At 42.6% G+C, this 23,956-nt stretch overlaps 1 protein-coding gene across 1 annotated transcript in view; it reads right to left on the bottom strand.

The window, feature by feature from the left end:
- The window catches only part of LOC115482533 (multidrug and toxin extrusion protein 2-like), a 45,962-nt gene that overhangs the window by 6,509 nt on the left and 15,497 nt on the right, over positions 1–23,956 (bottom strand). Inside the window, exons 7-14 of the mRNA XM_030222396.1 lie at positions 20,336–20,433; positions 15,662–15,759; positions 13,265–13,378; positions 11,058–11,125; positions 7,088–7,196; positions 4,818–4,893; positions 1,057–1,126; positions 814–946 (exon numbers count right to left, since the gene is read on the bottom strand). Coding sequence (XP_030078256.1) covers positions 814–946; positions 1,057–1,126; positions 4,818–4,893; positions 7,088–7,196; positions 11,058–11,125; positions 13,265–13,378; positions 15,662–15,759; positions 20,336–20,433 — 766 coding nt within the window. The remainder of the gene's footprint in view (positions 1–813; positions 947–1,056; positions 1,127–4,817; positions 4,894–7,087; positions 7,197–11,057; positions 11,126–13,264; positions 13,379–15,661; positions 15,760–20,335; positions 20,434–23,956) is intronic.

The following is a 23,956-nucleotide window of genomic DNA, read 5'->3' as shown; positions in this document are numbered from 1 at the left end:
ATCTCTTTCTGGTGAAATCTCCTGAACATATCCGATGGGTAGATGACATTTAAGGATCGATCAACTGAAGATAGCAGCCCAATGGAGGAGTCATGGAGTCAATCCATGGCTTTGTTTTCAAACACTCAGATAAGCAAGTCCATCAAATGAATGCACATACCTTTTCCTCTGAAACCTCTTGTCAACCAATCCCATAGCAGATTGTGATCGCTTGGATGGTGATAATGTGACATTTGTCATGAAGTACCCTAATGATTAATGGAGGTACATCAGTGTTAATCCTAGTATTGATGATCTGCTTTGTGATACTTTAATGCATGGGGTACCACTTGCCCAGGCATCTGTGCTGTAGTATATGAGGGACTGATCTTTAACTGCCTTTCTCCACTGAGAAGGGTCAGAGTAGAAACTGATGATGTCACAGAGTTCATAAATTGAAGTGTTTAGGAAGGAAAATTGTCTTGTAACTCCTCTCTGCTGTAGGGAGCGGAGCCCAAGTTCCTGTGGACTGGACAAGGCCTTGGACAAAAAGAACAGGAGAAGATCTTATGCTTTTTTTGTACCCCTTCCTCCTCCTCCTCTCCAAAGTAGGCTAAGCAGCAGAAGTCTCAAGCCTTGTGGAAGATCAGGCCCTAAAATACCAAACCAATCTTGGGGAAATGAAAGAGAGAGGAGTTTTGGGCAAACTGAAAGCCAATACTCTATATCTGGGGATTGAGTTATAAGAAAGCAGGAAGAATAGAAACAGGCAGAGAAAAGCAATAGAGGACTCTACGTGCAGTCTAATGCTGTTCTAACTGTGCATATCATTACCTATTACACCCAGTTTGGCTGCGAATATGAGGGAAATTGCTATTGGGAGTCCAATAAGGTAATATCCAATGGCGTTCACCAGCGCACCAATCCTTTGCTTCCCAGCTCCTCTCAGGACTCCACCACACACACACTGCAAGAAAAGAACAATTAGAAAATTCCGGATGTGATTTTATAATCAGATCTCCGAATTGCCATGTGGAATAGTTAGAGACAGAGAACTCAACCTTTTTGCATACTCACAGCAGTTGATTCAAACAGATGGAAGATGATGTAAATTGGCATAACTCGAGCAACCAATGCAATTATGTCCCTGTTGGAAGAACAAAACCGAAAAGAAGTCCTAGTATTTTACACAATGGTGCCTTCGTACCTTAATCACAACACTCAGAAACCTTTTGCAGGGCCACAGAAGCAGCTGTTGTCCTGATCTGTAATTAACTTTGTCCTGATCTGTAATTAACTTACAAGCTGCTGAGTCTCTCTGGCATAGCCATGGGGAGGCCTCGAGGGCCTGGGCCCCCTCACCTTCAACTTGGATCCCCCTCTGCTTTAATGGCTGGTGGGCATACCAAGCCCCACCAGCTGAAAGATCTCCTCCACAAGTCTCGCCTATGCTGCTAGAGCAGCACTTCAGTCAGCAGGCACACTTTGGCCTCTGATGCCAGCTCTCAGCGACTGAACTGAGCATGCACGAGAGTGCTGACGTCGTCAGCTGAAGTGCGTTGCCAACACTGCTCTGGCAGCATAGGTGGGACTCACAGAGGAAATCTCTTCAGCTGGCGGGGCTTGGCAACCCTGCCAGCAAAGGTATACCTCAGTGTTGTGGTTATGGCTGCAGTTGTAGTGGTGAGGGGGGGGGGGGGGAAGAATACCTGGCCTCCTCAGACCACTTTGGGGTACTTTCTGTCCCCCAAAAAATGCATTTATGGCTACGCCCCTGCTCTCAGACATAAAAATGGACAGGTGAACAGAAAAATTTCCTTTCAAACAACCAAAAACACTATCAATAGAAAGTATTTCAACCACTTATGTGACCACTGATTCCATTTTGGATTCACTCAATTTCTTGCAACTGAAATTCAGCAAAGTAAGAGACAAAAGCTCCTGCTCACACCAAGAGCAACTCAAAAATTACTATGGTCACTTGCTAATATGGAAACAGGATTAGTCCATTATAGCAACCTCCCAAAGAGGTGCTGTAGCAAAGACGTTACACACCGAGGAGGTTTGACAGGAAACGGTATCAGCCTATCTAGCCCATTATCTGGGCTGAAGCCAATAGGTGGAGCTTGCCACCATATTGGTTTGTCCAAAACAATAGTTTTGGACAAATAGTTTTATTAAACCTCCTTGGTTTTGCATTCCCCTGTTGGGAGGGGATCAGGTGGGAAGAGATAAGGGGTGTTGGGGAGTTTTCGAGGGGTCTGTGAAGGGGGGAGGCTTATTTTCAAAATGATTCTGTCAGTGCTCCACAGCTTGCTTTGATATTTGCAATGCTGTATTGTGGATTTCAGTGCTGTGGGGTGTAGTTATCGTTATTCTTCTTACTGGTCCCCTTAAGGAAAGGAGCGATTGCTGTTGTTGGAACTGTGGCTGAGGTGCATCAGGTTGGGGTCCTAGCTAAAGCTTCCCCTTTCGGTGTCCATATTTTCTTGGTGTGGGAAAAACTGTGCCTTTATTATCGCTTTCTGCAGCAGCTCAGGTTCTGCACCAGTTCCACTCACAGCGCTACCATGCAGCCCAGCATTCCGCCACTGGGGAAGGACGAGTCACCGCCGCCAGAGATACAGGGCAGGCAGGGCTCGATGCCACACATGTGGTTGAGGGTGGAGATGCAAGCCTCACTGTACTGACTGTTCCTCTGTATACATCTGTATGCTGCACAAGCTGGCATGTTTCTAACTATAACTGAGATAAATTAGCAATGCACAACAACAATGTGGATGCAGCAGCTGATTGTTTTGGACAAACCAAGATGGCGGCTGCTGGGGGACCCGCCATCAGCTTTTTGACGTCATGCAATCTCTTGTCATTAAACCTGCTTGGTACACACCTCTGTCTCACACTGTATAATATGGGCCCTGTGACAAAGGCACATTCCTTCATAGCATTCCCAATGATGGCACCCACTACCAATATGATGGGAACATGGGGATCTGAACCAGAGATTCAGACTAATATCAGAGGTAGAGGAGCAGCGAGAAAGCCACAAAGACAAAAGGAAGTAAAAATCTGTCTTCTGAGGAAAGGATTAAGAAATGCCCTCATAGAACAAGGATTCCATCAGGGAAGGGCAGAGCCTTAATAAGGAGCAGAGAGACCGTTATTATGACTGTACGCATTGTAAACTGCCTAGATGTGTTACGATATGTTGAATATAAATTTGATGAAATGAAATGTGTCTAGTTTAGCTTCTCTGTCCCCCATTCCATGCAACTGAGCTTTCTTGCCTTGATCCTGACTGCTAGACTGTCCCCCTGGATTACAACATCTTATTAAGAAATCACCAGGTTTGTCACCAGTCCAAATTCTTTGGCTCTGGGGACTCCAGCCCCAACTCCAAATATGCTGCAAGAACTTCAAATTCTTAGACTCCATAGGAGACATATACATAGTTCCATAGGAGATAACGTTTCAAAACAACAACTGGGATTGCTAAATTCAACATAGGTTATCTTCCCAAGACACAGTGAAGGAGTTTGCTGGATATTCAGGTTGCTCAAGCACTCTGAACCCACACAATTGGCACCAAAGCACTGTTCTAGGTGTACATTACCAGTACAGGCACAAGCTAAATCTACTCTCAGGCAGGGCTGGTTCAAGAGGTTGTGGCGCCCTGGACCAACATTTATTTTTGAGCCTCCCTGCCCACCATGCCCCTGCCTCCCACCAGTCACACCCCCTGCTCTGCCCCTATCTTGGGGCCAATGTGGGGACATGAGCTGCACAAATTCCTTCCTTATCCCCCTTCCCAGAGCAATTTTCACAATTCCAGCCTCACCTCCTCACTGCAATTTTCACAATTCCTCCTTATAATTCCACCCTCACCCCCCCCAGCAATTTTCAGACTTCTGCACTCACCCCCCCCACCTCAGCAATCAGCAAGATTCCTTATTGCTCCCCCACCCCCAATAATATTCATGATTCCACCCTCCCTCTCTCCTTCCACCAATTAGCAAGACAAGCATCTAGGTTCCCCCCTTCACCCTTACCACCACCTCCACCCCCAAACAGCAACTTCAACAGTTCCACCCTCACAGCTCTGAACAAGATTGGGCCCCTTACCTGCCCAAACACTAAAAATGCTGCCTCTCTAGTCCAGGCAGCAGTGATAGAGCAGTGGTGGGAGGCAGGGGGCCACGGTGGTGGTAGACATTGGTCACGAGGTGGTGGCAAGCAGGCATGGTAGCAGAAGGCTGGCGGTGGTGGTAGAGACAGGCAGCAGGCTCTGGTTGGTGGCGGTAGAGCAGGGAAGGCCAACCCCCCCCCCCCCCCCCCCCACGGTAGACACTGAAGCAGTTTAAATGCTTCAGCTTTCCACTCCTTTGTGCAAGGCATGCCTTGCATCAGCGTGTCTTCTGGGGTGGCAGGGGCTGTTCTATTGTGCTCTGTGCACTTATCAGAGGGCCTGGGAGTAATGGGAGTTGGGACCGGGGACAGCTGCTGCTGAGTAGAGCATAGTAAGGAGCAAAAAGCTAAGCTTAAACTATGGCCCAGTGACATCATGGACTCAGGCATTTGGCGCCCTGGGCCAGAGCCTCACCTTGTCCATAGATTAAAATGGCCCTGCTCTCAGGGTATCTGAGAACACACCTTAATGCACGCTGTGCCTGAAAACAGTCTGTGAGCACAAAAATTACACACTAAACTCTGCTCTGATTATGTAATAGTTTAGCCTAACAACCTTCATTTAATTTGCCTGATGACAAGCTATTAAAGAAAAGCAAACTTCTTCTAATTTTCAGTTATGGTTGTTTATTTTCTGAAATTGAATTACCTACTTGTCGCTGGTGAAAATGTATGCCACCACATCCTTCAGGGCTGCTAGTACGATGCTGTCCACAATGGTGAAAGAAGCTGAAAAATACACCAAGTGCACATGTATTGCATGTGGAAACACACCAAGGACACAGACAATACATGTGAAAACACACAAATATAGTGGTACTGCATAAAAAACGTATCAAGTGCACAGGCTCTGTATGTAAAAATCCATCACGTACAGATACTGTATGAGAAAACACACCAAGTAGAGGCATTACATGTGAAAACATATCAAGCACACAGCCACTGCATGTGAGAACACACCAAGTACACAGGCCCTGCACAGGAAAACATCACATACACAGGCACTACATGTGAGAACACACCAAGTACACAGGCCCTGCACAGGAAAACATATCAAGTGTACATACACACCAAATGCACAGGATTTATACATGGAAACACTAAGCACACAGACAGTGCATTGGAAAACACACCAAACCCAGTGGCCCTGCATGTGAAAACTTATCACGTGCATGGGCTCTGCATGTAAACACACATCAAGTACACAGGCTCTGCATATGGAAACATACCAAATAAAAAGAATAAGACAAATAAAAATATATATTGATATCTTAGTTCCATTGCAGTATGGTTTGTGTGTTGGAGAAAGGGGCTTGGGTCATAAAAGAGTTCTCTGTCACAGGATTTTCTGGCTCTCCGAGTAGTTCAGCTGGTTTCAGTCACTTGCTTATCTCGATAAATAAATATGACCCGTTCCCTGGTCTGATTACAATATTGGGCCCTGTATACCAAAAAACGTATGCAATCAGCATCACTGTTGACCACATTAGTCTTTTAAATAATGTATTCACCCTGTTATGGGCATAATTTTATATGTACACTATACACATAAAACTTATATATGTACACTGGGAGGCGAGATTAGGGGGTGGGTGAAGGCCAATACAAAAGTTATACATAGGAGGGCTAGATTCTATGTATGGCGCCAAAACAATCAGCACCGATAAAAGCGCTATTCTGTAAGCTGTGCTTAAAGTTAGGCGCAGTTCAGGGGCGTAGCCAGACCTTGCGGTGGGAGGGGGCAAGAGCCCGAGGTGGGGGGGCACAATTTAGTCTGCCACCCCACCGCCTCGCCGCACCCTACAGCAGCAAATACCTTTGCTGTCGGGGGTCCCCAACCCTGGCCAGCTGAAGCCTTCTTCAGCGCCGGTCTCCGGTGCGCCATGTTCGCTGCCCTGCTCTTTGTTCTTGCTGACGTCCTGTGCACGCTTCTTTAAGTGAAACTGAGCATACTCAGTTTCACTTAAAGGAATGTGCAGGACGTCAGGAGGAAGAAAGCACAGGGCAGCGAGACCGGCGCTAAAGGCTTTAGCTGGCGGGGGTTGGGGACCCCCGCCAGCAAAGGTATTTGGTGCTGTGGGGTGCAGCGGGGGAGCGGCGGCAGTGGGGGGAGGCAAGGAGACCGGCACTGAAGAAGACTTCGCTGGTGGGGGTTGGGGACCCCCACCAACAAAACCAGGGGCTCGGACAAAATCTGGGCAGGGCAGGCCCCTGTGGCCCCACCTAGCTATGCCACCGGCACAGTTTATAGAATAGCGCTTATGCCCAGAAATTGTGCCTAACTTTAGTCGTGGCCATTTGTACCAACTGAAGTATGATGTAAATGTATCTGCCTACATTAGACCCGTATCCCCTTTATTCTATAACAATGCGCATTAATTTTAGGAACAGCCCTATTACTCCCATGACCCTCCAATTTCTATGCCCTCTTTCTCAGATCACATGTAAATTTAATTTATGCATGCAAATGCCAATTAAATCTAATTAGTGACAACTGTTAAAAAGCCAATTTGTGCTAATTCATTATTCAATTAAATTGTATGCGCAAATTGAGCGTGTACCCAAATTTGTGCACGCAATTTTTAGCGATTTCTACAGAATTAGAGGGAGAGCAATGAAATTCAGCCACTCTTTGTATAAATTATACATATAAAATAGGCCTGCAAAAATTCAATTCTAATTTATGTGTACGAGCAGTGGCACAGTCACTAATTGTATGCACACTCAACGATGCCGTTCAAAGAGCCAGCATTGCTGAGCACATGGAGTTAAGCGCTGGCACTTAACTTTATGCAATGGTGATCACCTTCAATATCAGCCCTTTTACATCTGAACAAGAAAAGACCCAGTGGCAGGATAAATCAAATTGTAACACAGAGATCTGCAGGCTCATACAAGGCAGAAGCATGAAGGAGGCACTGACCTGTGACCAGCAGAGTAGTAATGGCACTTTTCTTGGCCTGTTCTATGTCTCCAGCACCCAATGCATTTCCCACTCGAACACTGGCAGCTATGCTAAACCCATAGGGTACCTGAAACACCAAAGAGCCAAAGCTTAAAAGGTTGTTTTGGGGAAGCAAGTCACTGTGGAGAACCAATACTTTACAGACGTGCCACTTAACTCCAAATCACTAGAAGCCTGGAAGCAGTCCTCATATCTGATCTTTTGACGTTTCCTGGACATTTGTACACCTAAATTATGAACTGGCACTAAGAGGACTACAATTCCCAGAACGCCTATATGTTAACCTGGACTAGAAGAAGTCCTCTCCAATACTTTTTATCCTTCATGCCTCCTCCATTTCTTATCTTTCATATGTCAGTCCTGCTCCGGGCCCTAATTAAAAATCCCTTTATTATACTGCCATTATCTCTCTCCTTTGTGCTCTGCTGGCCACACAGCAGATACTCATTCCAAGAAACATCAGGAAAGCACCAGAGGATACCTTGTTTTATGGAACCATATCCACATTTCACACTGAAAGTTTTATAGTGCTTACTTAAAGTGAATAAGCTAAACATTTTAAAAATAAATGTTGTGATGCTTGAGTTATAAAGAAATACCAAGGAAAGGGAGCATGAGTCAGTGAACAGCTGACGTGAAGGACAGCCCTTCCCATCCTCTGACTGTTACATCAAGGAGGCCTACTAGAGTGAGATCTCAGTGCCCATTTGCTGACACAAATGACCAAAAACTCTGCAGTACACAGCCCCCTGGTCATATGCCTATGGATGCATGCCCAAGGGATGTGGTCAAAGGGGCATGATTGGCCCCTTTAGAGCCACTGAGTAGCTACTGAAGAACCACAAGGAATACTTGGAGGAGTTGGTGGTCGACTCATTACTGATACTGTAAGTATTCTCCTGTCAACAACTTGGTGTGGAGTGTCATAAGGTCATCTGCAGGTACTATTTTCTGTTTCTTTTCTCTTCCTATGGGAACTAAAAAGGCAAAATCGCAAGACATAAACTAAAGCAAGGTGACCTGATTCAGGAATCTATGGATTCATTTCTGTTAAGAGCCCTTGGTGAGAGTCAGTTCCTGTGGCCCTGTGAGGATTTATTTTACTTATTTATTGATACCATTTATAGCCTGCTCGATCTAAAACTCCTCAGTAGGTTACAATTAAAACATACATAATCAAAAATATATTAAAACAGTTCAACATAAGAACAGTCAAACAATTTTACTTCTTCATAGCCATCAAACTCCATCTAAAAGACTCCATTAATAACATTAATCAATGCCTAGACTCTCGTTCACCGTCTCTACCAGTTGGTGAGGATAGTACAATGGATTCCCCTCTGACCAGTCCTGGGGACAAGATAAAGCCACAGGAGACTGTAATTCATATTTCCATGGACAACAGCAAAAGGGATATAAGAGACTGAGTTTTTCTCATCAGTTTCCCATCTTTCTAAAACAATAGTTGTCCCTGATGCTAAATCACTACTTTCTATCTGCTTCTCCCCCTGTTTTTTTTTCTAGCTATTATAGCTTTGAGATCTAGAGAACTGTAACCAAGATAGAAGCTGCACACTCCAGGTGTCTACCTCAATTCTGCAAATTTTCAGGAGAGGCAGTTCATAAATTATCTGAATTGGGGATGGAGTTGTATAATCAATGTCAGAGGCTGGTAGATCAGGGTAGGAGAACAGAGGTACTAGAGGCTGCAAACACCTCATTGGACAAGGGTAAACTAATATTAGAGATCAAGTTAGAAAAATTGGAGAATGTTCTATGCTCAGTTATTTTGAGTTTAGAACTTTCTGTAATTTGAGTTCTGCAAAGCAAATATTGAAACAATATATGATTAATATTTTACATCTAGAGCAGTACACCTAGCCAGTTAGGTTTTCAGGTTACCCACAATGAATATGTATAAGATAGATTTGCATACAATGGAGGTAGCACATAAAAATTCATCTCATACATATTCATTAGAGATGGACAGCCAGAAAATGTTTGTGCCATATCGTTTCTTGTCAGGAAGAGGAGGAGGTGGAGGCCTTGGTGTTTTCCTTCTTCCCCCCTCCCATCCGGTATTTTAATTTAGTTTTTTTTTCTTTCTGACGGTGTTTGTTTGCACTGCTTCTCTGGCCCCCTCCCCCTGGCTTCTTTTATAATCTGGTTTTCTCTGAGACCAGCTAAGAGCAGGCCACAAGCAACAGTGGAGAAAAGTGGAGAGGCGAGAAAAACAAGTGTATGTGACCCCAGAGAAACACAGTCACTTGTTGGGACCTCTTTATGTGAGGTGCTTTGTTTAATAAACATTTTACATCCACAACTGGCTTCTGGAGGATTTTGGTCCACCTCTATTACTCTGCACTTGCATATCGTTCCAAGAGTGCATGCATGTGTGAAACATCACACGTGCACGCTTTGTTGTGCATTCTTTTTTAGAGCACACGCTCCAGAGGAAGGGTGCACCCTCTTCCCAAATAGTGTGCTCTCTGTGCAAATAGGATTAGATTCTATATACAGCACTGCAGAAATTGGCACTGAAAAAAAAAAACCACCCACTTAGCGCTGTTCTATAAACCTTGCCTAAAGTTAGGCGCAGTTTATAGAATATGTGTAGCGTCTGTTCCTGCGACTAAATTTAGTCATGGCCATTTATGCCAACTAAAACCTGGTGTAAAAGTGCACAACTAATTTAGTCACAGATCGGGCATATTTCTATAACACTGAGTGCAAATTTTAAGAGTGCCCATGATCCACCCATGCTCCTCCCACGGCCATGTCCCCTTCTGAGAGCCTCGCAGACCGATTAGAATATGCCTAGCAAGCTATGCACATAATTAGTGCCAATTAGTACTCATAATTGCTTGTTAGCATCCAATTATCAGCGCTGATTGCCTTATTAACCAATTAAGTGCCATGCACAAATCAGCTATGCATGCGGATTTGCACGCAGAACTCTAATCGCCATATATAGAATCCGAGGAATAGTGTGTACTATTAGCGGAGAATGAAAAAACATAATAGGTGTTTTTCAGCTCATTTTCATTTAACGACTTGCAACAATATGGCATAAGTTGTTGACATTTCCTATGTCATTGCAAACAACAGCCCATCCCTAATATTCATTGTGGATATCCTGAAAATCTGCCTGGCTGGGTGTGTTCTCAGGACTGAGTTTAGAACCCCTGATTTAGACCCTGCTTCTCTTCCCCTGATAGTTAAATTGCGTTATATTTCGGTTATAGTTAAGAATATGTAGGGACGTACAGTGGATTTAGTTCGAAATGTGAATTTAACTGCTCTGTTTGAGATCACTACTCAAGAGACCACTTACAGAGCTATTATGGTGGCCTCCTTAGTCAGAGATTTGGTATTATTTGGTTATTTTAAGGAGAGCTTAACACATTTCCTTGGTCATAGTATTCGAGTCTATCCAGATATCTCTCCTAGTACTGACAGTATCACTAAGGGATCTTTGCACTAATGCTATTATTAAGGAGATCATATCAATAAGGGGATCCTTTCTTTAACAGATGTAATCAATAAGGGAATTCTTTCTTGCACAGATGTTATGAGTAAGGGGATCTTTGAACAGATGTCATCAGTAAGGGGATCTTTGCATTAATCATATCAGTAAGAGGATCCTTCCTTTCACAGTTGTGATCAGTAAGGGGATCTTTGCACAGATGTTATCAGTAAGGTGATCCTTCTTGTCACAGATGATATCAGTAATGGAATCCTTGTACAGATGGTATCATTAAGGGGATCTTTGCAAGACCATATCAGTAAGGGGATCCTTCCTTGTACAGATAGTATCAGTAAGGAGATCCTTACAAGATGATTTTGGGCAGTCTTTACAGCCTGGTCCCTCAGGGGAGCAGAGATCAGTTCATAGGGTGAAGGTGATCCCTCAATAAAACCCTCTTACCATATATATCATGCCGACCACTTGATAGATTACAGACTGTGCTCCCAGCTCCACCACACTGATTAAACCTGAAAAATAGTACAGCAGATTGTTTACATTTCACAAATTCAGAAACAGCCACATACTTTCTTGAAAACAGCATGCTCCAGAAATTTCTGTCCTCCTTGTTTTCCCCAGAGCTTTCAATAAATAAAGTATAAAGCACCGTGTCAAGGTGCCTTCCATAGGCCACCAGCTCACATTCAGTTTGCTTCACAAGCCTCTCATGTGAGCCTCAAATGTTTCTTTTTTAATAGGAGATTTAATCTTCTTGCTTTGTTATGATTATAGTGGCATCACATCCCCAGTGGATCGAGTAGCAGGACACTGATACTCCTACATTGTACAGCTTCTCAAGCTCAACTGAAAGACCCAAAATGGACTACCTTCAACTCACAACTCAAATTTTACATTTGATATTCACCAAAAGGCCACAAAGAGATCAGTGAGGTACCATCCTTTATATCATGAGAGACAGTACTCAGCTGTTTGTGGGAAACCCTTGGGCAGCCTGCAGACAATGTCATGCAAGACAGTGGAGCTCTCCACAGGAACGTATTCATTTGTAAAACTCTAAGGGTCAAATATTTAAAGAACCACCAATTCTATAATGTTATACAGATAAAGTCATTTGTATAAAATTATATGAATAAGTGCCACCACCAAATATAAACTGCCAACTGCTGAGTTATGCACAGGAGTTTCTGAGCGTCTTCATGGAGATCTTCAGCTGAAGGGACTTGGAGATCCCCACCAGCTCAGGTACTTAGTTTCTGTTAAAAGTTGAGTGGGGCAGGGCACACCTCAAGGGGGTAGGGGTGGAGGACATTTCATGCCCAAACATTTCCCCCTTAGGCCCACCCAAAATCTGCTCTCTGCTTACGTTTTTGAACTGCAGGCTTGTAAATGTGAGGCAGGCCATACCATACTATGCTAGTATTCTGGGCACCCAGAATACCCATTATAGGATAAGACCTCACCACATGGCATCAGGGTGCCTAAATGGAGATACCCGCTTACATAGTAAATGTCAGCAGATAAAGACCTGGTTGGTCCATCCAATTTGCCCAACAAGGAGGCCAGAGTTGTTATCTGGCATTCTGGGCAGGTTCCACTTCATGATTAAACACTGGCAACATAAATAGAGTAGTTAACATCTTGCCTTGACAAACTCATATGGGCAGTATGATGCTTTCAAACCTAAGAATGTCTTCCCCTCACCCATTGCTGACTAGATAATCACTCTCCATAGCAGCCTCCATCAATGTGAGTTATGCAGCTTAATTTATAATTCAGAACTGTTATCTTGTTTAAGCAAATTTCTCCTGTACCAAGATCCTTCTAAAAGATACCTCTCGCTTGTAACATGATTACATTACCTGTATTGTAAATAAACCCTTTTGAAGCTAAATATATGGTCTTTTCTGTTCTGAGCACATGCTTTTAAGTCTTGCAGTGCAGGTTAATGTAATTTCACAAATATAATATTTAATTCCCTCTTTTTCTTGCAATTGTAAATCTTATTACCTTTTAGGTAATTGGTGGAGAATAGAATCAAAATATATCTTAAAACTTAGAAATACAGCACATGTTGCGACCACATGCTCTGAGCAATTCCCTCTATTCTTAAATATTATATTAGAACTGTAACATATTCTGTTCCTATAGAGAAATATAATATATAAAATATTTTATTTCAACTCAAATAACATTTTAATTGTAACATTTTATTGAGTGGAGGAGTGGCCTAGTGGTTAGGGTGGTGGACTTTGGTCCTGGGGAACTGGGGAACTGAGTTTGATTCCCACTTCAGGCACAGGTAGCTCCTTGTGACTCTGGGCAAGTCACTTAACCCTCCATTGCCCCAGGTACAAATAAGTACCTGTATATAATATGTAAGCCGCATTGAGCCTGCCATGAGTGGGAAAGCACAGGGTACAAATGTAACAAAAATTAAAACAAATAATTTATTCTACCCCTCCCCCATAGAGATACGCAGCACCTGCAATCGTAGCATCATATCTCAAGCTCTCATTGCAAATTTTGGGGCACCTGAAGCACTGCAAGCCTGAAATTTGGGGTGCTGATAGAATTGCCTCCCAGTCACCTATAAAGCCAAAAGTTTGCATTTTTTTGAAAAGGTCCTTTAGTATTTCTACATGACTAACCTGTAAGGAACGTTCCAATCTCATAGGTCCACCATTCAATGCACAGCATTAGCATACTAGGAACAGCCAATCCTATGTAAGAACCCCATTCTTGAAGGCATTCCCATGACCATCCTGTGTGGAGAAAAACAAACAAGAATAATTTCTGGAGAACACAACAGAAGGGTGAGCCATGCTCCCCATTTCTGTGAACAACATAGGCCCGATATTTAGTAGGACTTATTTGGGTAAGAGCACTTCTACTCAGATAAGTGCTGCTCACTGGGGCCAGCCACTGATTTTTAGTGGCATTATTCAGATAAAATCTTTACTGGTCACCCCAACACTACCCAGATAGTACTGGGGCAGCCAGGAGGCAGAGCCAAGACAGAGCTGAAAGTTATTCAGGTTCCACCAATACACAGATAATCATCTGAATAAGTTAAGGCCGCAAAATGCGTATCTGGATAGTTAATCTGGTAGTGGAACAGAATATTTCATTTCATTTATTACCCAGGGCAGATTGCAAACAAACACACATAAGCATAAAACATATAAAGCAATAAACATTATATTGTAAACAACTATAATAGCCAGCCATGCCATCAATAAACACCCACAAATTCAATCGTCATTCAATCACCACAGATAATTTCTGGCAGCCACCTTATTATACCCAGGCATTCCATGCTGGTATCCAGGTATGTCACCTATAATAGTCCAAATGTTTAAACAGCAGGGGAAATAGCAAATCATTACATCAATGTCCCAATGCTAAGATTACTGGGGTCAATATTTAGCCACTGAACACAAGCATTTTGCTCACTGCTGATGAAGTTATTCCTGGGTATTCAAAGCCAGGCCCTGTCCTAGCTTTGACTATCTAGTTACTTTTGAGCCGGCGAACACATAACCACTTAAGTCAATATTCATCACTTAAGCGGTATCCAGGTATGGCCTGACATTGAATATCTGAGTATAAATTTAAACACCGTGGTCAACATTTGAGTCAATGCTGACCATGGTGTTTAAATGCTACCTCCCACACATGTGTTACACACACTTGCATACTGTTGTCAGAAAGATTCTTAAAGTCTCAGCTGTCTGCGTAGAAATATTCCCCCTAATTCCGTATATGGTTCGCAAAAATTGTGCATGCAAATTTAATTGAATGAGCCAATTAGCACTAATAATTGGGTGCTAATCAATTATTGGCACTAACTGGCCCTAATTTGAATTTGCGCATGCATCTTTGAAGTCGGTATTCTATAAAGATGCACATCTAAATTTTATGCATGGATCCAAAAAGGGGCCGTGAACATGGGCGGGTCAAGGGCCTTTGTAGAATTTGGGTGCGATGTTATAGAATAAGGCATATCCGCGCCTAATTTAGGCACGAGAATTGACACCAGGTATCAGTTGGTGTAAATCTTCATGCTTAAAACTGGGCACGGACCCTGGTGGTAACTGGTGGTAACTGCTGTTCTATAAAGGGTACCCAACTTTGAGCGCAGAATAAAATGATGCTTAGTGCATATTTTTTTTGGCGGCCAAATAGGGGCGCTATTTATAGAATTTACTCCATTATGGTTTCACATAACTGTCTATTTTTTTCTGGCCTGTGCATGATAAATATGTGCAAAAGATCCTTATGTTTTAAGGTGTTGAAATTAGGGGTGCTGCAGCCTTGCATTCTTTCTTCCCAAGAGTGCAGCCTTCCAGTATAGATAGTTAATACACTAAAAACAGGATTCCAACTTCCCCTGATTATATTAGTATTACAATGCAGAAAACCCCATGTTCCAATCATCGTGACCTCAAACAAAGTGTTTAGTATTATATCATAGGCAGGGCCGCTGGGGGGGGGGGGGGGGGGGGGGGGGGGGGGGGGGGGGGGGGAGGGGACAAGGATTCCCCGGGCCTGGCCTCCAAAGGGGGGGGGGGGGCGGCACCAGCAAAGTTTCAAGGGAACAGAAGCTTCTTTCTTCCTGCCTGCTTCCGGGTCTGTCTCTGTCCTGCTCCTGTGTGCCAGGACTCAGATGATTGTGTTAATGTGATAACCTGGGTCCGAGCACAAAGGAACAGGAGACAACAGACCGAGGGAGGAGCAGACACAGGAAGGTAAGGGGCAGGGGCGGTGGCATGTGTGGGGCGCCGTGGTGCCGCAGCAGCCCAGGTGGGGGGGGGGCAGTCCTCCTGGGCCCCGGCTGTGTCTCTCGGTGGCCCTGATCACAGGTGTGGAACACAGCAGTCAGCAGAATGAAATTATAATGCAATCTGAGAGACAAGGCAATCTCCTTTCCACTAGTGAGGACTAGGCATCCTACACAGAGCAGCAAAAGATCCAAATTCATGCTTTACAGAAATATAGATTGTAACCAAAAGTGACAGAGTATATAAGAATGAGTGTTACTGTACCTCCCCAGGTCTCAACATGGAGTTTTCTTACTCGAATATATATAAACAGAAGAAGGGCCTGAGAGGACTGGGAAATGGTATTAGCCCAAGCAGATCCTCTGTAAAAAAAAAAAAAAAGAAGTGGGAAAAAATTGGGCTTGATTACTTTTCTTTGTGAATTAACCCCCTAATTCTATCAAACACGCCTTGAGATATGCTTGCAAATCTGGGCACGTACCCAAATTGACAACACATCTTAGCGCCAATAATTGACTTTTTTACAAGCAATTATTGGCACGAATTGGAATCAATTATGATGTATGTGCGTAAATTTAGATATGTGATCTACGCCTAAATTTTACTTGTGCCCCAGAAAAGGGGAGCACAGCAGTGGAAAGGTCACAGGTGGTTCAGGGCAGAGTATGGTGTGGATTTAGGTTACATGCGCAATTGGGGCAATGCGCCTAAATTTAGCTGCCGGCATCTGCACCACAGTTTCCTTGGTGCAAATGGATGCGCCTGAACATAGGTGAAACCCCCTATGCTTAAACACTATTCTATAAACCATGTCTAACTTTTAAGCATAGCTTATAAAATAGAACGCAGCATATTTTTTTGGCACTGATTTTATTCAGCGTCATATATAGGATTTATCCCTAAATGTGTATATATAGGATTTACCCCTAAATGTGTTGTAGACAAAAATTGTTAAAATTAGAGAACCTTACAACCTGTCTATAACTTTAATCATGTGATTAATTGAGATTACAATGTTTAATCTTCCTGCAGCCCTAATACTACTACTAATAAAATTATTATCCATAGGTGCTCATTTCAAAGCACATAGACTTACAAAGTTATATGTCAGGGCATTTTCAATATGACTTCTAAGTCTGACTTTGGATGTTTTGCTCAAAACATCCAGAATCCAAGTGGTGAATATAACCATTTTTGAAACAGCAAAATGTCTATATTTTTTCTGAAAATGGCCACATGCTTCATGTTTTTGTGCTCTGTGTGTTTATCTTTTTGGTCCATTTTTGAAAAAAAAAAAATCCAAGTGAAAAACGCACAAAATCGAGTCATTGGGTTGTAGGAGGAGCCAACATTCTTAGTAGATTGGCTACACAGACATCCCAGCAGAGCAGTGGGGCACCCTAGGCTGCAGTGAACTTCACATAAAAGGTCCCAGGTACACATCTCTGTTACTCCCTTATATTGTATGGTGAGTCCTTCAAAACCCACCAGAAACCTACTGTACCAACTGTACACCACTACAATAGCCCTTATGGCTGCAGGGGTCACCTATATGTGGGTACAGTAGGTTTTTGGTGGGTTTGAGAGGGCTCACTCTTTCCATCACAAGTGTAACAGAATGTTATATGGGCCTGGATCCCCTTCTCTACAGTGCACTCCACTGGCCTCTAGGCTACTCCAGGGACCTGCTTGCTACTCCAACAGGATTGGCTATAACATCTGCAAGGAGAAAGAGAAGAAAAGAGGGAAGAGAGCAGAAATAGCAAGCACTAATGTAACTACTCCAAAGAAAAGAAATAAAGGAGGGAGAGTAAAGTAGACTACACAGAAGAAAATAGAATAACACAGCCAGAAAATAAATCCAGAGACTCCCATACATGCTTAGGATAGGATTGTATTTGCTTATATAAGCCGCATTAAGCCTGCCATGAGTGGGAAAGTGCGGGGTACAAATGTAACAAAAATAAAATAAATAAATATAAATGTTTTAGGTATATCATTAAGAGGCTCATTTTCAAAGCAGATATGTAACTTTGTAAGTCTATCTGCTTTGAAAATAAGTTCCTAAGTCTCTTGTATGTAGGACATGTCCGCCAGGCCTAATGCCATTCACTGGTGTAGCGGGTTTAGAAATATTTTGTCCTAAGAATGTGCGTTCAGATATATTTTAAGAGTATTTTACTGTAATTTTCCATGGGGACAGTCCACTAATCAATAGTCCCCTTCCCTCCAAATGAACTTCATGCTCATTAATTGTAACACGAGGAGCACATAAGTGTCCTAGATGCACCCACTAGAAATCTGGAAGCTTTACTCAACTCCACCACACCTGTAAATGGTATTAGATACTCCTTATTGGGACAAAGAAGAAGCATCAGAATCCATGTAGAGGTGTGTGGGGAGGGAGCAGGAGGAGAGCAATCTAATCATTTGTACAGGGCAGCAACGGCGGAAGCGTTTAATGATACCAAATTGGTCAGAGATTTGTTATCTCAGTGTAATTGACACTCAGATATGTGAGCTCATACAAGGAGTATGATTCATTCTGTTTTTTTAACATTGCACCTTCTTTATGGCTTAAAAGAGTGTGAGGGTTTTATAACAATATAATATGCCATTATTTGTCCTATTCTGGATTATTGTAATGTGCTATATCATGGTTTACCTGATTCAGCGCTGAAGAGCACTATAATTGGTTCAAAATGCACATGCACATCTTCTAGTTGAACGTCATTGCCCATAAATTTACACTTGCAGTCCCTATTTTACCAGTGGACCACACAGTAGAGAAAAAGAGAGGAGTTACTGGGCTACAAGGTTGCAAGAAGGGAGGATACCGAGCATGGTGGAGCCATGTGGGAGAGACCATGAGGGTTGTCAAGGAGATAAGTGAGAAGAGGATGGTGACTACAAAGGGTAGCAGTGTAATAATGGGTGGGTGGGTGCAAGGAGGTTTAAGAGGAGATGGCAGGAGTGTGCTTGGCCCATTATCTGGCCTGAAGCCAGTAGGCAGAGCTTGTCACCATGTCAATTACATTGGTTTGAGTGTACCAAGATGGTGGTGGCTGCATTGGGGAAAATTAAAGCCTGCTTGGGTGGAGTGGCTTCAGCCACGCTATCTCATATTAATCATACCTTCTTGAGTGGGTGAAAGAGAAGGGAATAGAAGGCAAGGGACGGAGTGAGATAGGAGAGCTAGGGGCTCTACCACAAGGCTCTAAGATGATCTGTATTAGTCATAACAACCTCCCCTGAATTCTGCCTCCTTTACTATGGGGGGAAGAGGTGGAGACTGGTAAGACCTTATTAGCAGAGGTCCATTATTCTTTTGCAATGGTGTAAAGAAGACAGTTAAGTATGCCTTTTTAAAGTTATGCCTGCTCAGACGACTGTTATACTCTATCTTCAGGACTTTCACTCAGTCCTTCCGTCTCTAGTTTGAAATGGTCTTGATTATTATAATCCTATTTTTCAGTGAGGTCCAGAATGCAGCTGCCCATCTCGTGCTGGGAGCAATGATGTTTGAATCTATCACTCTGAAATTGATAGCTATGCACCAATTGCCAACAAAGCATTATGTAAAATTTAAAATAGACATACTGTCTGCATACATACTAGGGACCAAATATTATTATGTTTTCCGGAAGCAACAAAGCTAAAGTCAAGTAAACATCATTCTGCATCTTTACAATATCAAATGACATCAATACGAAATGGGTTACCTTTCTCACTTAGGACCAGTAGACATTATTTGAAATTCCGGAAACATTTGAAAGCACTGGTTTTTTTTTTTACAAATCTGGCCTTTCAAACTTTGATTCTAAGTAGTATGAATTAATATGTAGTTTACTTTTAGTGCCATAAAAATTCCACCAGAACAGCGCAGAACAACGTCCTAATGCTTAATGCTAATGAGATGCACTCACAGCATTGAGAGTTAAGGAGTTCGGAGGGAGGATTGTGTTTGATGCATGTGCAGAAGAGTTCCACGGTAAACTCTGCTCCTGTGCCTGGTAAAACCCAAACGTGAAGCACACATTGGCATTTGTTTTCTGCGGCCTAAATATATGCTTTTTTTTTTTTTTTTAGCTTGGACGCTTATATTTAGACACAAGAAACAGACGCCAATGTGTGTTTTCACTTTGGGTGTTTAAAAATTTTTTTTAGCATGGCTGCTTTAAATTTAGATGCAGCCAGGAAATAGACGCCAATGGGTGCTTTCATTTGGATCTGCTGTTTCTCACAACCAGCGCTTAAGGGCTTGCACTGGCTTCCTTCTGCTTCCAAAATCAATCAAAACCGAATCATAAAAAATCCTCTTTTCCAACACCGTAACGCCTGCTCCGACCTGGCATTATTTTTTGCAGCGGAAAGGCAGTTTTGTTTCGGGCAAGGAATACATAATGAGCTCATTTACATGAGCTTGACCATATTAGCATGCTACTTGCGTTGTTCATCTGCTCGCTCGTTTGTTCCCGTGGGCCTCTGAACATTCTGTGCAGGTAAATGCGGACGGTAGTATGGCACTAATGGCCTCTGGTTTATTTTAGCGCATCAGGGCCTGAGCGTTTTATTGCATGAGAACAATAGTCAAATTCAATTACAGGAATGAAAGGACTGTCCAAAATCTGCCCTCCCTCAACGCTGCTGAAAGTACTGCTGTGTTCTCAGGGCTGTTTAGGGTAGAGGAGAAGAATTGTATCTGTATACTGCAAGTTCTAATTTGCACGCATTATTTTCCATGAAACATCTACTCTCAGGAAAAGCAGTATGCCCATGCATTTTTTTTTTGTACCGCAGCAAGTTTTAAAAGGAACGTAGGCGCGTATTTTTACTTTGAGAATTGGAACAAACCCTAGGGGTATAAAAGTATGCATGGGTTTCATGCCAATGTGCAGTTCTTGAACATCACCCCCAATAAAGTCTGGTTGTACTCACACCACTCCCAGCTGCAGCTGATACAAGAGGACATAGTTCACAACGGCATTCATGATGTTGGCTACAAAGCCGGTGATGATCTGAGGCCAGATTATTCCCTAAAATAAACAAGCATTAGAAGAGAGACAGCAGGTTTGCTTCCAGAAACATTTTCCCTGAATTTCACAGCATAAATTTCCCTCATTATTTCTACTTATTCTCATTTATACAACAAAACACATTTTAGGGAATCTCTGCCCATGCATTGTGTTAAAAGGTAGTGAAATGCTACACATTTGAACAGGAAGCCAGGGCAGTCCATGACTAGAAATGTAAACTGAGCTGAAAATTACCTTCTCCCCCCCCCCCAATATGATTGAATGTGCATTTCATGTCCCACAAAGTACCTGCTTTTAGCCGCATTTAGATGGGAAGTTGCTAAGCTGTGATAAAATACATGCAATACCACAGGTTAGTGACTCCTATGGTAAAGGAATAATGTTATTTGTGATTGACCTCACAAATTGCACTATTCTGCTCCCACAGCCCTTCTTAAAAAGAGGCCAATGCTGCGCTCCTCTTCCCACATCAAAGACTATGCCCAAAACATACCCTCAACCCACCCCAGATACCCTACACCCTACACCCTCCTGAAGATGTATTTACGGCATGTGACTATGCGGTTTACAGACACAAATATTCGTACAAGTACTTTCTGTCCCAAATGGGCTCACAATCTAAGTATTATTTGTACCTGGGGCAATGGAGGGTTAAGTGGCTTGCCCAGGTTCACAAGGAGCTGCAGTGGGAATTAAAGTTTGCCTGTGGTGGAGTTGGGACAGAGAAGTGAATTACTAGCTGCTAGGAACATGCATGTGGTGTGAGAAGGAGAAAGGTGACAGCAGCATCTGACATCATCTAGAGTCGCTGGAAGAACTCAAAATGAAGTAGGCCTTGGGGTGCACAGCAACAGGGGCATGGCCGAAGAGGCGTGCTCAAAGGGCCATGCCAGACCTCTTTGGAGCCCCTTCAGGGCACTGCAGGAGCCGCCCCTGCCTATTTCTTCCTTAGTTCCCTCTGTTGGAGTGTTTTCTCATGAAAATTTGTCCTCCTTGGAGGTGGTGTCTTCTTCACCTATGACTAAGCCTTCTACACTCACCCAAGATATAACAAATCCAATATCTGAAGCTGTTTCTTTTCCCCCTTTTTCTGGAATGACTGTGGAACCTATCCCCCTCCTCTATATTTGGGGGGTTGTGACTAGAATTGAGGGCTTGCTCAACTCATCTATTTCACAGCTTTGTGATTTCTCACAACAACTATGGAGAAGTTGATGGAAGTTGATAACAGATGTTCTTACTTTGAGAATGTTAATTTGCAAGCTGCTAGTGTATCAGCTATTAAGGATAGTTTAGTTATCCACAGGCAAATGGGATTGTTGGAAAACATGCTTGTAAACAAAAACATTGTGTTTCTTGAATTTTCCTTTCTTTTGTCTCCAGAGATTTTATTGAGAAGTATTGCTTTTGGAAAATTCTGATGAAATAATTATACATAATTGTTACTATTTTGGGAAGTCCCGAGTTGAAGCTGTGAAGGTGGCCAAAAGGGTGGCTGATGTCGATTCCCTTGATTTGACAGCATTTTTAGAAACTTCTCAGGATGTCATTTCCTTCTCATCTATAGGGGAGAAAATGTAACTTTTGGAAAAAGAATGTTTCATTTTGTGGTCAGCCCATTCAAGTTTTTCTTGATGTGGCACAGGACACACAAATGTGTAGGGAAGGGTTCCTTCGGTTAAAAAAAAAACTGGGCTTTTACAGCAGAAGCCTCTTTTTCTTTTCTTTTTTTTTTGCTTAGGTGTCCAAGCAGGTGCCTGGTTAAGTACCGTGATGTTCAACATATTTGTTTGGATCCCACACAACTTAAACATTTTTTTTTTTTTACAAAGTAGTGTTCCCATGGGGGTGGAGAGATAATTAGGGTTTGTTAAAATGTCTGGTAGATTGGAATGGATTATATCCTTATTCTTGTTGCATAATTGATAATATTGGGGAGGGGGGTGTCACTTCTCTGCCCTTGTTAATACGGACTTTGTCCAAATGTGGACAGTTTGAAATTCTCTCCCCCCCCCCCCCCCCCCCCACTGGTGTCAGTGCTTTACCCAAATAGGCTTCTACAAAACCCCTTCCCCCTGTTATTCTGAAAGAAGTATGCACATTGCGTGTACGCTTGTTCTTTTAACTTCAGCCAGCAGGGGGCAGGTGCAGGGTTTGTATTTACACACATACCTGTGAAAATTCCAATGTATGCATCTAAACTAACTTTGTGCACCCCCAAAACCAGGTATAAAAGTGTGCAAATAAGGTCATTTTCAAAGTGTAAGTATGCACAGATTTTTGCTTTGAAATTCTAGCAAAATCCACATCGAAAGAAGTATGTATGTGCTGTTTACCCATGTTGTAGAAATCAGGCCCAGAAGTGAAAATTACATTCTGCACAGGCCATTTTTCGGTGCAACTTAGTAAAAGGACCCTTTAGTTCTTAATGTCCTCAATCATTTATTGTCCAACACTTGCAAACATCTATAACTTTAGAAACCAAATTTATTCATAGTTATTTAAAGGCATCAACCTTACAATGTCTTAAACATCAAAAATGCATCAAAACACAAACAGCGATCAAAGAACAAAAAGGAAGCACTTAGCTTTCAACAAATGGTGGCTGCTATCATGTAGATAAACTCTGATACATTTTTGATATTTAAGGCATTGTAAGGTTGACTCATTTAAATGATTACGAATACATTTGATTTCTAAAGTTATAGATGATTGCAAGTGTTGGAGAGTAAATGATTGAAGACCTTAAGACCTAAGGTTGCAGGGCTTGGAAAGGGATGTCCCATAAGAGGCTCCATAACCTAGCCGAGGTCTTCATGAGACTGTTGATACTCTGATGCTCTCCACATTTTGCTCATTTTGGTATTTCGCTGAGCAAGGTGGATGCATGTTGTACCGTTATCCAATTAATTATTGTGAGTATTGCTGGTTGTTGAGTTAAGCTGTTTACTCTTATTTTCTGGAAATATATAAGTTATACATCTGCACAACCCACAAAAATAGAAGGCACAACCCAAAACATCTTATTTTAAACATTTCAAGTTATACATGGAAAATGTGGAAGTTAAATATCTCAGGGATAATATTCAGGTCATGACGATAGGTAGCTACCAGCCGTGGGCTGATCTAATCCCAGATATTCAATACCAGTATTGAATATCTAGGTATGTCCGCTAATTGGAACGTTAATCAGGCACCGGCCAATGTTCAGATTGGTGTAAAAAGTTAAGGCGGCTGTTTTTCTATCCTAACTTTATTCACTTGGGGGGGGGGTCTTTTACTAAGGCACGCTAGCATTTTTAGCGCACGCTAATAATTAGGACACGCTGAACGATAGAGATGCCCATTTATTCTTATGGGTGTCTAGCATTTAGCGTATCAATCATTATCACACACTAAAAATGCTAGCACACCTCAGTAAAACACCCCCTTACTTAACTGGTTAACAGACTGAATATTGCCACTAACCAGGTAAGTTGCCCCAGGCCCACCCCTAACCTAGCTGGCTAGGGTATGACCGGTT

The sequence above is a fragment of the Microcaecilia unicolor genome, chromosome 13 (assembly GCF_901765095.1).
Source record: "Microcaecilia unicolor chromosome 13, aMicUni1.1, whole genome shotgun sequence".
NCBI lineage: Eukaryota > Metazoa > Chordata > Amphibia > Gymnophiona > Siphonopidae > Microcaecilia > Microcaecilia unicolor.
This window is presented reverse-complemented; position numbering and strand designations above follow the sequence as displayed.